This window comes from Microplitis demolitor, chromosome 7, assembly GCF_026212275.2.
Source record: "Microplitis demolitor isolate Queensland-Clemson2020A chromosome 7, iyMicDemo2.1a, whole genome shotgun sequence".
NCBI classification, from domain to species: Eukaryota; Metazoa; Arthropoda; class Insecta; order Hymenoptera; family Braconidae; genus Microplitis; species Microplitis demolitor.
This window is the reverse complement of record NC_068551.1, coordinates 20578435-20591609: the sequence shown is the minus strand read 5'-3', so window position 1 is coordinate 20591609 and position 13175 is coordinate 20578435. Positions and strand designations below refer to the sequence as shown.

The 13175-nt window shown below is 29.3% G+C and overlaps 4 protein-coding genes across 5 annotated transcripts in view; 1 reads left to right on the top strand and 3 right to left on the bottom strand.

Annotated features, from left to right (window-relative positions):
* LOC103574021 (MAP7 domain-containing protein 2) overlaps positions 1 to 3522 on the bottom strand; it is a 129154-nt gene extending 125632 nt beyond the window's left edge. Inside the window, exon 1 of the mRNA XM_008553349.3 lies at positions 3487 to 3522. The gene's annotated coding sequence lies outside the window, so the exon portion shown is untranslated. The remainder of the gene's footprint in view (positions 1 to 3486) is intronic.
* On the bottom strand, positions 55 to 2170 carry LOC103574019 (5'-nucleotidase domain-containing protein 1). The gene is made up of 2 exons (XM_008553337.3): positions 501 to 2170; positions 55 to 140 (listed from the first exon to the last, which is right to left on the bottom strand). Exon 1 carries the CDS (start codon positions 1979 to 1981, stop codon positions 521 to 523), a length of 1461 nt encoding a protein of 486 aa, XP_008551559.3. The 5' UTR covers positions 1982 to 2170; the 3' UTR covers positions 55 to 140; positions 501 to 520.
* Positions 3523 to 5845: 2323 nt separating the features above from the next.
* LOC103574018 (flavin reductase (NADPH)) lies at positions 5846 to 8797 on the top strand. 2 transcript variants are annotated; one of them, XM_053740445.1, is made up of 5 exons: positions 5846 to 6030; positions 6999 to 7118; positions 7194 to 7358; positions 7448 to 7669; positions 7856 to 8797. In XM_053740445.1, exons 2-5 carry the CDS (start codon positions 7046 to 7048, stop codon positions 8020 to 8022), a joined length of 627 nt encoding a protein of 208 aa, XP_053596420.1. In that variant the 5' UTR covers positions 5846 to 6030; positions 6999 to 7045; the 3' UTR covers positions 8023 to 8797. The 2 variants fall into 2 exon arrangements, with proteins under 2 accessions (XP_053596420.1, XP_008551558.1); XM_008553336.2 differs by lacking the exon at positions 5846 to 6030 and having other exon boundaries at positions 6153 to 7118.
* On the bottom strand, positions 8724 to 12864 carry LOC103574038 (uncharacterized). The gene is made up of 10 exons (XM_008553373.3): positions 12504 to 12864; positions 11524 to 11714; positions 11344 to 11436; positions 11141 to 11276; positions 10964 to 11072; positions 10711 to 10840; positions 10466 to 10599; positions 9656 to 9702; positions 9417 to 9537; positions 8724 to 9184 (listed from the first exon to the last, which is right to left on the bottom strand). Exons 1-10 carry the CDS (start codon positions 12646 to 12648, stop codon positions 8728 to 8730), a joined length of 1563 nt encoding a protein of 520 aa, XP_008551595.2. The 5' UTR covers positions 12649 to 12864; the 3' UTR covers positions 8724 to 8727.
* Between the last annotated feature and the right edge of the window lie 311 nt (positions 12865 to 13175).

The following is a 13175-nucleotide window of genomic DNA, read 5'->3' as shown; positions in this document are numbered from 1 at the left end:
TCACGAAGGGCTCGATCTTCTGCTAATCTTTCATGAGTTTTCTTCATTTTCCCTGTGTTCTTACGCTGCTCGTGCAATGATTGTACTTTAGGATCCCTAAGTAAATACAATTGCTGACTTATTGCTGGAACTATTGAAATCTACAACAAAAAAATTATAATTTTAAAATTAACTGAATATTCTCAGACATATCAAATTCAAAATATTTTTTTTCACATCCTTACTAATACTCCGATTAATTAAAAGATTAAAAAAAAAATATTTAATTTTCCCGCTAAAAAAATTCAAAATTATGATCCTGAAATTCACAGTCAACAATTTTTGGATTTTCTTTTCAATAAATCAATTAAAAAAAAAAAACTAAAAATAAGCACATGTAGAAAATTCAAAAAACTATAGGTGCAATTTTTTCAAATATTTTTTTTTATAGTTTGCTGTTTAGAAAAAAAATTCAAAAATTATTAGGCTTCGACTAACTCCAGTGTCAAATTAAAATTTACCTTTAATTATTTTATTAAAATTAATTTTTACAAAGACCATTAGGTTTTGCTGGATAATATCCATGTTTACTTGAATCATTTTTATCAAAAGCTTGATAAGTTTTATCCAGCGGATTACACGCGATCATTTTAATAGAAGGAATACAAATTTTCGAATAATTTTCAATCAAATAACTCCAGTAACTTTTATATAAATTATCAGTGCCATCACTTTTCGTCGAAAAATATGATCCCCAGTAATTTGACAGTATAGTTTTAGCATCCGGATGACTCATACTCATATGATCCATTCCTTCTGCATGCATCTCCTCGCTCACTACTACGGTATCCAAATCATATCTAGCCGGTACATAAATGTCCTGAATTAAATTATCTCCAACATACAAACATTTAGGATTTTCAACTCCAGTGATTCTAGAAAAGAAATCCTTCATCTCTCCCCAATTTCCTTGCGAGTAAATTCCCCCGCGGGTCAATTCCTTTCCCTCAACTTCACCAGCTTCTGCAAATCCGTCCAACTCAAAGAACGGTCGTCTGTCCGTGAAGAAGCCCGGCTTTTTAGCAAAACAAATTACGATATCAAACAGAGATCTCCAGTCATCTCCAATGGTATGTCGTGACGTAAAGTCAGCAAAGTCGGCATTAGAACCAGTGATTAAATAAGTAACTTTGGTTTTCTTCAACTCCCGTAACCAGCTGATAATTTCCTTGCTGCATTTGCGCAGGTATTTATCAGGATCAGCTTTCAAAGTGACAAAATAGTCACCCAAATTTTTTTTAAAATGTTCTCTGTCATACATGTTCGTCAGAGCATTCAAAATGTCAGTCCATACCTCATATTTATCTGAAATTTTTCCATTTCTGCTGTCAATGTCATCGATAGCACGAGCGAATGCTAGACAACCCGGCATGTCGAAATAATCCAACAGCGATCGAATTTTCTGAGAGTAGGGTCCATTCCATACATCCAGCGGATTACTTATCAATGCATCAATGGCATCCCAACGTTTGTCTGGATAAATTGAATTTATTTCATCAGCCGTAAGTGACTTACTTCCATGATTCGCTTGTCTTATTATACCATCGCTATCAGGCTTAAGAATATTACCCCGATCAAAATCTAGGATCAATCCCTTCTGCATGAAATCAATGTCCTGTTCATTTAATGGCCTTTGTAAATAGTCAGGATTGTATCCTTTTTTATTGACTAGATAGTTCGCTAGAATTTTGTACTCCATTTCTACCATATTAGTAACATTATACCACAGTAATGTGTGATCTAGATCAAATCCGATGCAATCGTAGTCAATTAATTTGAACGCACACATTTTATTATTTTTTACTTTGTTCTTATTGTTAATTATGCGTTGATTCTGCGAGTCAGTGTGAATACTTGTGTTAAATTTTACAAGTAAGTGAACATGGACAAAATTAAATAATTTTTTAAGCGGTAAGTAATTAAAATTTTTAATAAAACTCATAAGATTTATTTTAATTAATTGGAAATTAATCAATACTATTGTTGGATAATTTTTAAATCACTGAGCATAAGATGAGGTTAGAAAAATAAATCTGTAGATTGAGATTCTAATGATTTTGAACTGGATATCGGTGGTAGCTAATGATTTCCCGCCAAAATTATAAAATTGTAATTTTAATGTCTAGGTAAATTAATTATTGACTTACATGAGCGGGCACGTGGACGCAGCGAATATTTCTTGAATGAACGAAAAATGTGTCGTATGGAAACGTTTCGCCACGTGGATTTGTGAAAAAACAATTTTTCATTACGACGTTCATGAACCTGAAAAGCAAAGAGATGCACTTTTTGTTGATAAACAATGTGGTAATTTTTAAATTATAATACTTACGCATCGGTCTCTTCGACAGTTCCGTAAACGTAAGATTCATTTCGCAAATCGACTGTTGTTTTTTGTCCGACGACAGCTTTTAATAAAATTGATAAATTGTTGTAAAGTGAAAATTTTTCTCCCTTCGATTCACGTGAACGAGGATTCATTTTAGAATAGAAATGCGCAGGTCAATAGAAACACGGACTGCGCTTTGAAAAAACGAAAGCAGGGGAACTAGATACGAATGTAGAAGGTAGGGACGTATGTGATTTGTAAATGGTACAAAAATATCGATAACACAACTCCTGATCAAGACTTTCTGGTCAGGATCGCTGTCAATTAGTTGCGATCAAGTTGACGACAACTTTCAGCTTTTGTGACTGTTGACTTCAAATTGTTACCAAATTTCTGAGGAAATTAAAGGCAACTTTCAGTCAACTAACGGAATGCCAGCTTTTGCCACCAACATTCTCAGAAAGTTGGCGACTAGTTGCGGTCAACTTATGGAGATGCCAACTTTTACGACCAGTTTGGCTATCAGGGAACTCTGAACCTGCTGCAGCAACGTCATCAAGTTATGATCAGTAAGTTAGCATCAAGCATCAACTAACGTGCGCGTAAATTTATTGAAGATATATTTGCGTCGACGGGGGATCTGGATTTTATTTAAATCCACATTCACTCTGATTTGGAGTTTTAATATTAAATAAACTCCCCTTTGGAGTAAATTTTACTCCAAGGAGATTAAATAAAAAGAAAAGTTATAAAATTCAAAAATGCACACTTCAATCACTCATTTTATTTTTTTTACGATGTTCTCTAGTAGGAGAAACCATAAATAGATGCAACTTTTCAAATGTTTTTTTTTTTTTTATAATTTATCGTTTTTAAGAAAAATAAAAAATTATTACACATCGGCTAACTTTAGTGTCATTACTAGAACAAGAGGATGTTCTCTTATTATTCGACTATTCGGCTACTCGATTATTTATTATTTAAATATAAATTACTTTTGGCGGCAAATTTTTTTTTTTTTATTTTTAACATGAATGAAATATATCATTCAGTCATAAATAATCGCTTATTTTTTAGATATGATAAATAATTTTCGAATGAAAAAATTGAAAACTCACATTTGCTGCTCCTCGATGACTTGATTGGATTTGGAGTTAAAAACGATGTTGACACAATCAAATTACACTGATTTAAATTATTAACACAGACTTAACACTGACATCACTTACGACATAAAACACTACTCACTTATGAACTACGATTTTTTATTTAAAAAAAAAAAAAAAACAAAAAAATAACTCGAGCATATTTAAAAAAAATGATACAGAAGTTAGCCGACGTTTTATAATTTTTGGGTGTTTTTTTTTAAAAACGACAAATAAAAAAAAAAAATATTTAAAAAAATTGCACCTATAGAATTTTAAATTTCCTACATTTGCGTTTTTTTAGTTTTTATTTTTTTTCTAATTTGTCGTTTCTGAAAAAATCCGAAAATTATTAATTGTCTGCTAACTTCAGGATGATTTTTAAAAATGGCGGCAAAAAATAACGAACAAAAAAAAAATTTCACATCACTTGATAAAAAACACTTTCCACTCACACAAAAGCACTCACTGATAAGTCTTGGATACTTTTCCATATAAATAATAACTAATAGAATTTATTTTCACTGATTTTAAATTCATAAAACAAATGACAACGAACACCGATAGCTTAACAATGGAAGCATAGATACGACTTATTTAAATTAATTATTTTATCACTTATATTTTACACACTGACCGAATTATTATCACAACACGTTTAATGACCGTCAAATAATATGTAAAGATACTTGTTTTGATAAATATAATTGCAAAAATATATTATTTATTTATTAAATCACGAGCGCGATGAGGCCGGCGTCATTACAATGGCGGCAGTATGAAGTTGCATCCAGAATACTTGCGCAGTTGTGGGAGCGGTTGGAACGGCCCTGCGCAGTAGAGATGAAATTAAGACACGCGTGCGCAGAAGCATTCTGGGTGAGTTAGTTCCCGCACTGATACTCTCTCATGTCGTTGTTATTTTACTCAGTTAAAATAGTTATTTTAATTATTTCGACACTCGATTATAAATATAATGTTAGTTTTAAATAGTTTTTTATCAAATAATTAACAGTTCTTGATTTTAATTTATAAGTGTCCGTGAGTGTAAGTTATTAAATAAATTAAATGCAGTGCCGGCTCAGCTCTCGGGGCTCTCGGGTTATTTAGCGCCATGTTTGATGTCGGAATTTTTAAACGGGAATAAGAACATGATCCTGAAGTTAACGGACAATTGACAATTTTTTGATGTTTTTTTGAACAAATCAATTACAAAAAAAATAAAAAATAAAAATTTGCACCTATAGAAAATTTTAAAAACTACAGTAGCAATTTTTTCAAATATTTTTTTTTTTATAATTTATCGTTTAAAAAAAAATCAAAAAATTAGTAGTCCTCGGTTAACCAGTATCATATAAAAATAATTAAATGTGTTTTTTTTTTTTTGTTAATAATATAATATAATTTGTTAATAAAAATAATATAATTAAGTGATTGTGATAATTTGGTGATTAATTAATAGTGGTAATTGAACTGTTTTGGTTTATTATTGACACAAATAAATTTTAATAAAATTATTAATTTTCAATTTTGAAATTTCGCGCCAAGGTGGCGCTACTGCGCGTCGTTGTATATATATATTGGACGTTCATATTTTTGCTAAAGTGGGGGCGGTCGATTAATCGCAAAATCGATTGCTTTGTAATCAACTGACGGTTCGATAGTGGCAGTCAGTATCATCGACAACGGCAGTAGTATTCCAGATCCTTCTTTACGTTTAAATTGAAACACAGTATTGCAGTTAATTCGCGGAACTATTCATAAAATTTATTGCTAATAGTAATGGTTTAATTAAAATGTGCAGTGTTTGTAAAATTTAAATTGTGCAGTGTCTGTGGTGTCGCTGAGTGTTGAGTGTTCAGTGCTAGTGTAGTGTTGCAAATTGCTGATGCTGATAACTTCCAAGTTCCTGTTCAAAATCATCTGGCATCGTCTGGTGGGAAATAGCAGTTAAGTGATGTTTGTTTAGCTGCAATACACTTGGAGCAATTTAATTCAAATCTCCAAGTGTATTAGGACACCCTTCTGCATATTATTTCCCCACCAAGGTTTGTTCAAACACTCAAGGGTTTTTTTTTAATATTTAAAATTTTTTTCTAACATATTCTGCCACCATTTTATTTTGACGTACGGTTTTTTAATTTGTCTCCAGTTTCTAATAATTTATTCTTCAAATATTTAAATTTACCGCGCAAGTTATAATAATAATTAATAAATTAATTAATTACTACAAAAGCAAAATTAAATTTCAAATCCTCCCGCGTAATTTTAAAGAGAGCGCTCTATTCAAAATGGCCACATTGTAAACAAATCTGATACACTTGTTTACTTTTTTATTTAAAGATAATTAATTTATTCGAAAATATAAATCGATGGGTATATCAAAATATAAATAACTAATAATATTTAAGTATAAGCATTAATACTAATGATTTATGAAAAAACACATGGAAAAATTAGTGACAATTATTATTTATTTAATTACTGAGTATTGAAAAAATTACTGATAAATTTTAAGTAAGTTATTATTTAATAATTTAATTAATTAATTATTATTAATCTATTAATTAATATTAAATAATAATTTTAATAAAAAATATGTTTTTATAAAAACATGCGTTTGTTAAAAAGTATTAATATATTTCTAAAATTTAATGATGTTGATCATTTCCTGGTAAATCATCTCAATGCCGAACTCTTGTATATCCATACTTCATAGCTTTTTATAAAATTTATGGAATTTTTATGCAATACCAACATTTATAAGTTGAACATGCACAACTAACACGTACATGGAAGTGACGTTATATATTCATTTTTTAAAAATTTGAATTTTTCGTAATTTCAAATTTAATTACACTGTAAAAAATTAGCGGAGTAAATGCAGAGCGGATGACTGTTTATTTATTTAATTCAATTTTTTATAATCTTAAAATATAAATGAATTAATTCAATAAAATTTAATCTAAATATACGGAGAAAAAATTATAGAAACTCTTCTTATGGATACACGGCGATGGGTCTCATATTAATATAGAAAAGGTCGTTCGTTTTTATACAAGATATATGAAAACCATTTCCATAACATTATAGGAATAGTATCCTTGCATACAGAGACAATTTCTACGCTTATAAGAATAATTCATATGCATACACGTGAATAATTTACATAATTTACTGGAACCGTTCCGCCAATTTTTGCTCCCTGATTTCTTCTTTTTAAACAAAACATAAAAATAAAAATTACCCGCGCAACAGACTGATCATGCGCACTGTCAGAAAATTATATTAGAATAATGTGAATATTAATGAAAATGATTCGGCTTAATTCTATTATTTATCGCATGCAAATAAATTTAATAGAAGTTTCACAACTTGAATACAGTGTTACAATATTAGCCAGTGGAAATTTAAATCTGGTATTTTAATCGCATTATAAAAGAAATAATTTTGGATTTAAAATTCAGTTTCTTATTTTTTTGAAGCAAATTCATATTTAATTAAATTAAATTGAATATATAATATATTAATTATGAAGAAAATTATTATATTTGGTTCCACTGGTATGACTGGTCTTTGCGCATTAGATCATGCAATTAAAAAAGGTAATTTTTACAATTGACTTAAATAAAATATTATTTAAAATTTTTTAATAACAAGTAAAATTTATATTATATTAGGACATGAAATAACTGTTTTTGTAAGGGATGAAAAAAAAATTCCTGAGCACGTTAACGGCAAAGTAAAAACAGTAGTTGGAAATGTTATCAATTATGAACAAGTAGAGAAGGCTATGATTGATCAGGAAGGAGTTGTAGTTGTTTTGGGAACGAGGAATGATTTGAGTAATTTCTTGTTGCTACATTTCTAAAATTTACAATCTATTTTTTTTGGTTCTTAATTTTTAATTGAAAAGAAAATTTATTTTATCTAGAACCTACGACTGAATTGTCTGAAGGGATGATAAATATAATTAGAGCTATGAAAAAAAATAATGTACAGTTGGTATCAGTTTGTTTGTCGGCATTTTTATTTAGACCACCGGAAAGAGTTCCAAAAATATTTGTAGATTTAAATGCTGATCATCAGCGAATGTTTGATGCTATCAAAGACAGCGGACTCAACTGGATTGCTGTTTTGCCACCTCATATTTCAAGTGATTAATTTTCTTATTTTTCAGATTTTAGATATAATAAAAGATCCTCGTATCCTCTCTGGTGGATCCGAATTACCATAAATTACGGTATTTATTGTGAATTACGGTAATTTCCGTTTTTTGGATCTGCCAGGACTCATATTTTAGTATCATAATTTATTTACATATTTGATTGTATTGTAACAGGTTTACCAAACTTTAGTTATATTATCAAACATGATGAATCTCCGGGTCATATTATTTCAAAATATGGATTAGGTGAATTTTTAGTTGACAGTCTAGACCAACCAGAACATTATCAAAAAGTCTGTGGGATTGCTATTAATTTTACACAACTCTGTCGTATACAATAAATTTTTTTTTTTCAATGGATTTTATGACATAAAATTATTTAAATGGAAAATGAAAGAAAAAGGGGTTGAATGCTGGTTTTTCACTGTAAGTTTATTTGCTTACATAAAATTTTTTAGCTTCCATTTTGTTAGCTAATTAATAATTGTAAGTCTCAAAATAAAGTTTAATTATTACTATGAAATTTCGAAAGAAACAATTTTTAGAGGTTAAATTTTCAATGGGATTGAAGACTGGGTGCTTTATTTTATGACAATAAAAATAAATAAAAACATTTTTTTGTAATTGAAATATCTAATTTACTTTATGAATGGAATCATCATAATTAAGAAAATTGAAAGCATAATTAATATAAAATCATCAGGTAAAAATTGACCCACAACTTGGGATCTATGAGAACATCTATACATACCAAATATCTTAAATATTGCCATACACATTGTGAAATATAGTACTCGATAGTATACAAACTTCACCCAGCGAGAGAATGAACCTCGGAAATCGCTCCCACCATCAAACATTTCTAAACTGCGCATGCGCAAAGATGGGGAATATTTAGTACAGAGAACACTTAGAGTGGGAGTAAAAACCGAAAATCTCTGTTCATTCTCTTTTCGGGACAATTTTGCATATGAAGTACGGAGTACTATTTTTTCTACGTACATGGTAAGAATTTGTAGTATGGTTAAATGTTTTCATAGATAACCTTAATTATCTATGTCGTTCGCTAAGTCGATAATTTTATCCATTTTTTTCAAATAATTGTCTATATCCGTAAATGTTTCATTTAAATGTGAAAAATCAGTGATTCCATTATTCGAATCGTATGTGGACTGTTGCAAATCATTTGAAATATAATTAAGTACTCGGTTATATTCTTTAGTGTTTTCTAATATTGCATTCCAATCTATTTTTGCGTCTTCATCGTCATCTTTGTCGAAGGTATCACTTTTTCTTGCAAGTTGTTCTATTTTTTCCAATAAAATGGAGGAACGTTTTGTTAAATTTTTGAATTCCTCTGCTAAACATGGATCTGGAATATTTCTTGACTTCTCGTTAATTTTCTGATCTTTTGGGTCGATTATAATCCATGCTTTCGTTGGTACTTCGTTTTTTGGAGGATAAATAGCAGTATAAATATATATATAATTGGTATCATCAAGTCTAAACAAAATAAAACATGACTGAAGTTAAATATTCTCTATCCCAGGAAATTTTTTTGAAAACGTCAATTTTTCGGACAAGGTAAAAATCTCTTCTGACCAAGACACATTCTCTTGGTGCAAAAACATTTTGAATTAGTTTCCGAAAACGTTTGTCATCGAAAATATTTTCGTGACTTAAGATAACATTATTTTCTGTGCACAAGCTTACTATTATTGTTTATTTTACTTACAGTTCAAATAATTTGTCTGTAGCTAACGGATAGTTCATGAAAGATGACGCATGTTTCAAAACTGCTATGTCAGGTTTCGCATAACTTTGTTGTCCCGCTCGATTTATATTTAATAAGTATCCTAAAAATAATAATGATGAATTAAAATTAAATTCTGAGTCACTAAAGATATATAAACTATTGGAGAATACTATATATCTGACAGAATATATATATTAAAGAAAGTTTTTTTTTATTACCTGGAGTGATGCATTCGGCATCATCAAAATCGAAACATAACCGTCTCCTGTAAAAAAAAAAAATATATATTTTTTTAAATTTATGATTTTGAAAAATATTTCGGCTATTTATAGGGGAAGAAAAGGAGGCAAAACGGGGTATATGTATGAAAAGTGGACCGTAACTTTTGTTCTGTAGGGAATAACTATACACAATATAAACGTTTTTAGTTCCGTGTGGTGTCCTGTAGTCAGGGAAACCCAAGAAAGTATTGAGAAAAATTTATTCTTCGAGCGTTGAACGTCGGGCAGATACGAGCAGATGATACTGCCTATGACTATTTATGAATAATGGTACATAACTTTGCTCCTGTTGGAAATGTCCCATCACAATACCAACGTTTTTTGTTCATTATGATGCCCTCTAGTAGGAAAAGCCATAAAAAGTCCTGGGAATAATTTATTTTTTGAGTTGAGACCCATATTAGGATTGGGTGGAGAGAATGGAGATGGGTGAACATGGGTGGAGATGATTTTTTATGAAGAGTAGCCTGTAAGTTTGCTTCTGTTGGGAATAACCCATCACAATACAAACGTTTTTTGTTTCTCATGGTGTCCTATGGTAGGCAATACCCTGAAAAGTCTTGGGAATATTTTTTTTTTTGCTCAAAACCCATATGAGGATGAATGAGGATGATCTTCTCTACATATTTTTATGAAAATTTGCCCGTAACTTTTTCTCGGAATGACCCCACACAATATAAACGTTTGTTGTGCGTTATGGTCTCCTACATTATACAAAAAATATCTATGCGAGTATATGAAACTTACGTGGTCATAAAAATTTGGAAATCCGGCGATAATCTATCGTTGCTTTTACAATATTCTACTATGAATGAATCCAAGTGACTCGTAGTCTCGTATATGTTATCATATTTTTTTGCAGCGCCTGATATATCTGCACTCTTAAAAAATAAACAATAATCAATTGATACAATAAAAATGTTTCAATATTATCTTTTGCGACTTAAATACAATGACAAAACGAAATATGAACTTTTTTCGCACATACTTACTTGTAAAATATCAATAGTACTAATTTTAATTTCTTTTATTGGTCTATATAATTTCCTTTCATTGTCATTAAATAATAATTTCGCAGCATTCCAATAAATTAAAGTGTTCATCGCCACAGATTCCGTTGATCTGATAAAAAAATTCACTCATTGATAAGAAAAAGTAGTTTGAAATTTCACAAAAAAATTAAAATTATATCTTCGTAATTCGCTTGTTAAAATTTAATCATGATAATAAATAATTATAACTTACCCATAATTAATGTTATCAACAACAATATTAAGATCTATAGTATTTTGTTTATAAAAAGTTGATGCATACTCTACGTCACTTGGTTTATGTTTGAGTGAGAAATATTTCCCTGTTTCCAACATAAATTTTATACCGTTATAATTAAATATATATATAACAATACAATTAATCAGTTACCTGGTGACAAATCAATACGATTTTTAAATTTTATTAATATGTGGCTTCTCCTATAAGTTGTTGAGTCTTTATTTTTCGAAGGTGCGTAATCTCCGGTATAATCTCGAATCATGTATTTATTATTGATTATACCGTTCTATGACATAAATAAATAAATTATTTAAATATTATTAACTCCAAATTTTGATTTTAATTTTACTTACGACACGTGGGCGGCGATCTGATAAATTTATCAGTAATGATATTTTATTTTTGTAATCATAATGCGTCTGATATTGTTTTAATAATTCTGTCACCTGAAAAAATTATTTCAAATAAATTTGATTAAAATTTTGAATGTTAATATATTAATACTATAAATTAAAGAAAATAAATTTACTTACATGGTCATCATTTTTACGGTAGAACGATCTTCCGTCATAGTCAGTTCTTCGAACAGTGAACTGCTCGCCAATAATTGACGGCGACCGGTTCGCATCCAAAGTGTCATTATATCTGTAGATACCCTCAATTCTCAAATTGTAATAATTATGGAAGTAAGTGATTTCTATGTCGACATAATTACATTCTTGGACTAGAAGTAAAAAAATTTTATCAAATTTATCGTAAAAAAATTAAAAAAAAAAAATGTTCAGAAATATGCATTTTTGAGATTTTCATGTTCGATATATTGCAAAAATTCGGGAGTGGCTTCGGAGTGAATAAGGATTTTATTTTAATAGGGAGTTTTTTTTACAGCAGTAAAATTTCGGAATGGGGATTTTATTTCAATCCGCAGCTACTCCGATCTTGGCTTATGATGTTAAAATACACTCCCCTTCGGAGTAAATTTTATTCCGAGAAAATTAAATAAATAAAAAATCATTTGCTGAAAATTTAATCCACGTTGACTTTTAAAATTTTTTACAGTGATTTATTGTGCGGCTTAGGGACGAAACAAAAAAATTTAAGACGAGAGTGAGGTTGATTGCCTGAGTAAACTGCAACAGGAATAGATCTGCGACTACAATAGGAATAACCTAAGGCTACAATGATACTGATCTTGTAGCTGTAACAAGGCGGGTCCTGTAGCTGCTACAGAACTTTCCTGTTGCAGCAACAGTTATTTTTTTCCGTGTACTAAGTCTTTCAATTGTATTTTATCTCGTACCTTATATTGTATTTTCACAATTTTCCGGGCTAAACAGAGCAGGTTAAAATAATTAAAATTTTATTTTTCCGTAGGAACAATCGAGTTAATAGTTTTTGAATGAATAAAAAATGAAAACACGAGAGTTTGCAATAAAAAATTTGTCTTATTATGTAATAATATGGATATCTATAAATATGAAATTTGTTTATTATGATAAATAAAAATATTTACCTTCGTTTTTATCGATACCGAAATAACTTTCAATGAGTTTACCCCATCGTTGCTGGTTGTATTCACTAATGGACATAGCATCACTTGCTATAAATAGTTGCAATAAAAAAATCAAAATACATTTTTTTTTATTTACTTGCATCATTTATTTTGTTATTAAAATTAATAGTGCCTCATAAAAGAACTACTCAGAATTAATATTAAATATATTAGGATAATAACGATTCGGTATATTTCCACTAGATGACCAATTTAAAAAGCTAACAAAAAAATATCATTTTCTATAAACTCATTAGTGATCAGTGATTATATTCCTTTGTTCATACAAGCATTATTATATTAAATGTATGTGTCATATAATCATCGATTCTAATTCTCTATACTTTGATAGTATTATTTTCAATTTTACTAATCCCGATATTAGTTTCAACAATCGTATAAGTCGTCTCGAAGGTTATCGATAAAAAATTCATTAAAAACTCATAATGAACATTTTTTAGTCTATTAATTTAAGTGAACATATTTTAAGATTTATAGCAATCACTAAGTACGATTTTAATTCAATAGGAAATCGAAACGATTTTTAATGACAAACGATTACTTTATAAGTAAAAATATCATTTTTATTAAATAATATACGTATATTTTTTTATCAAGTGTATTATAGCTGAT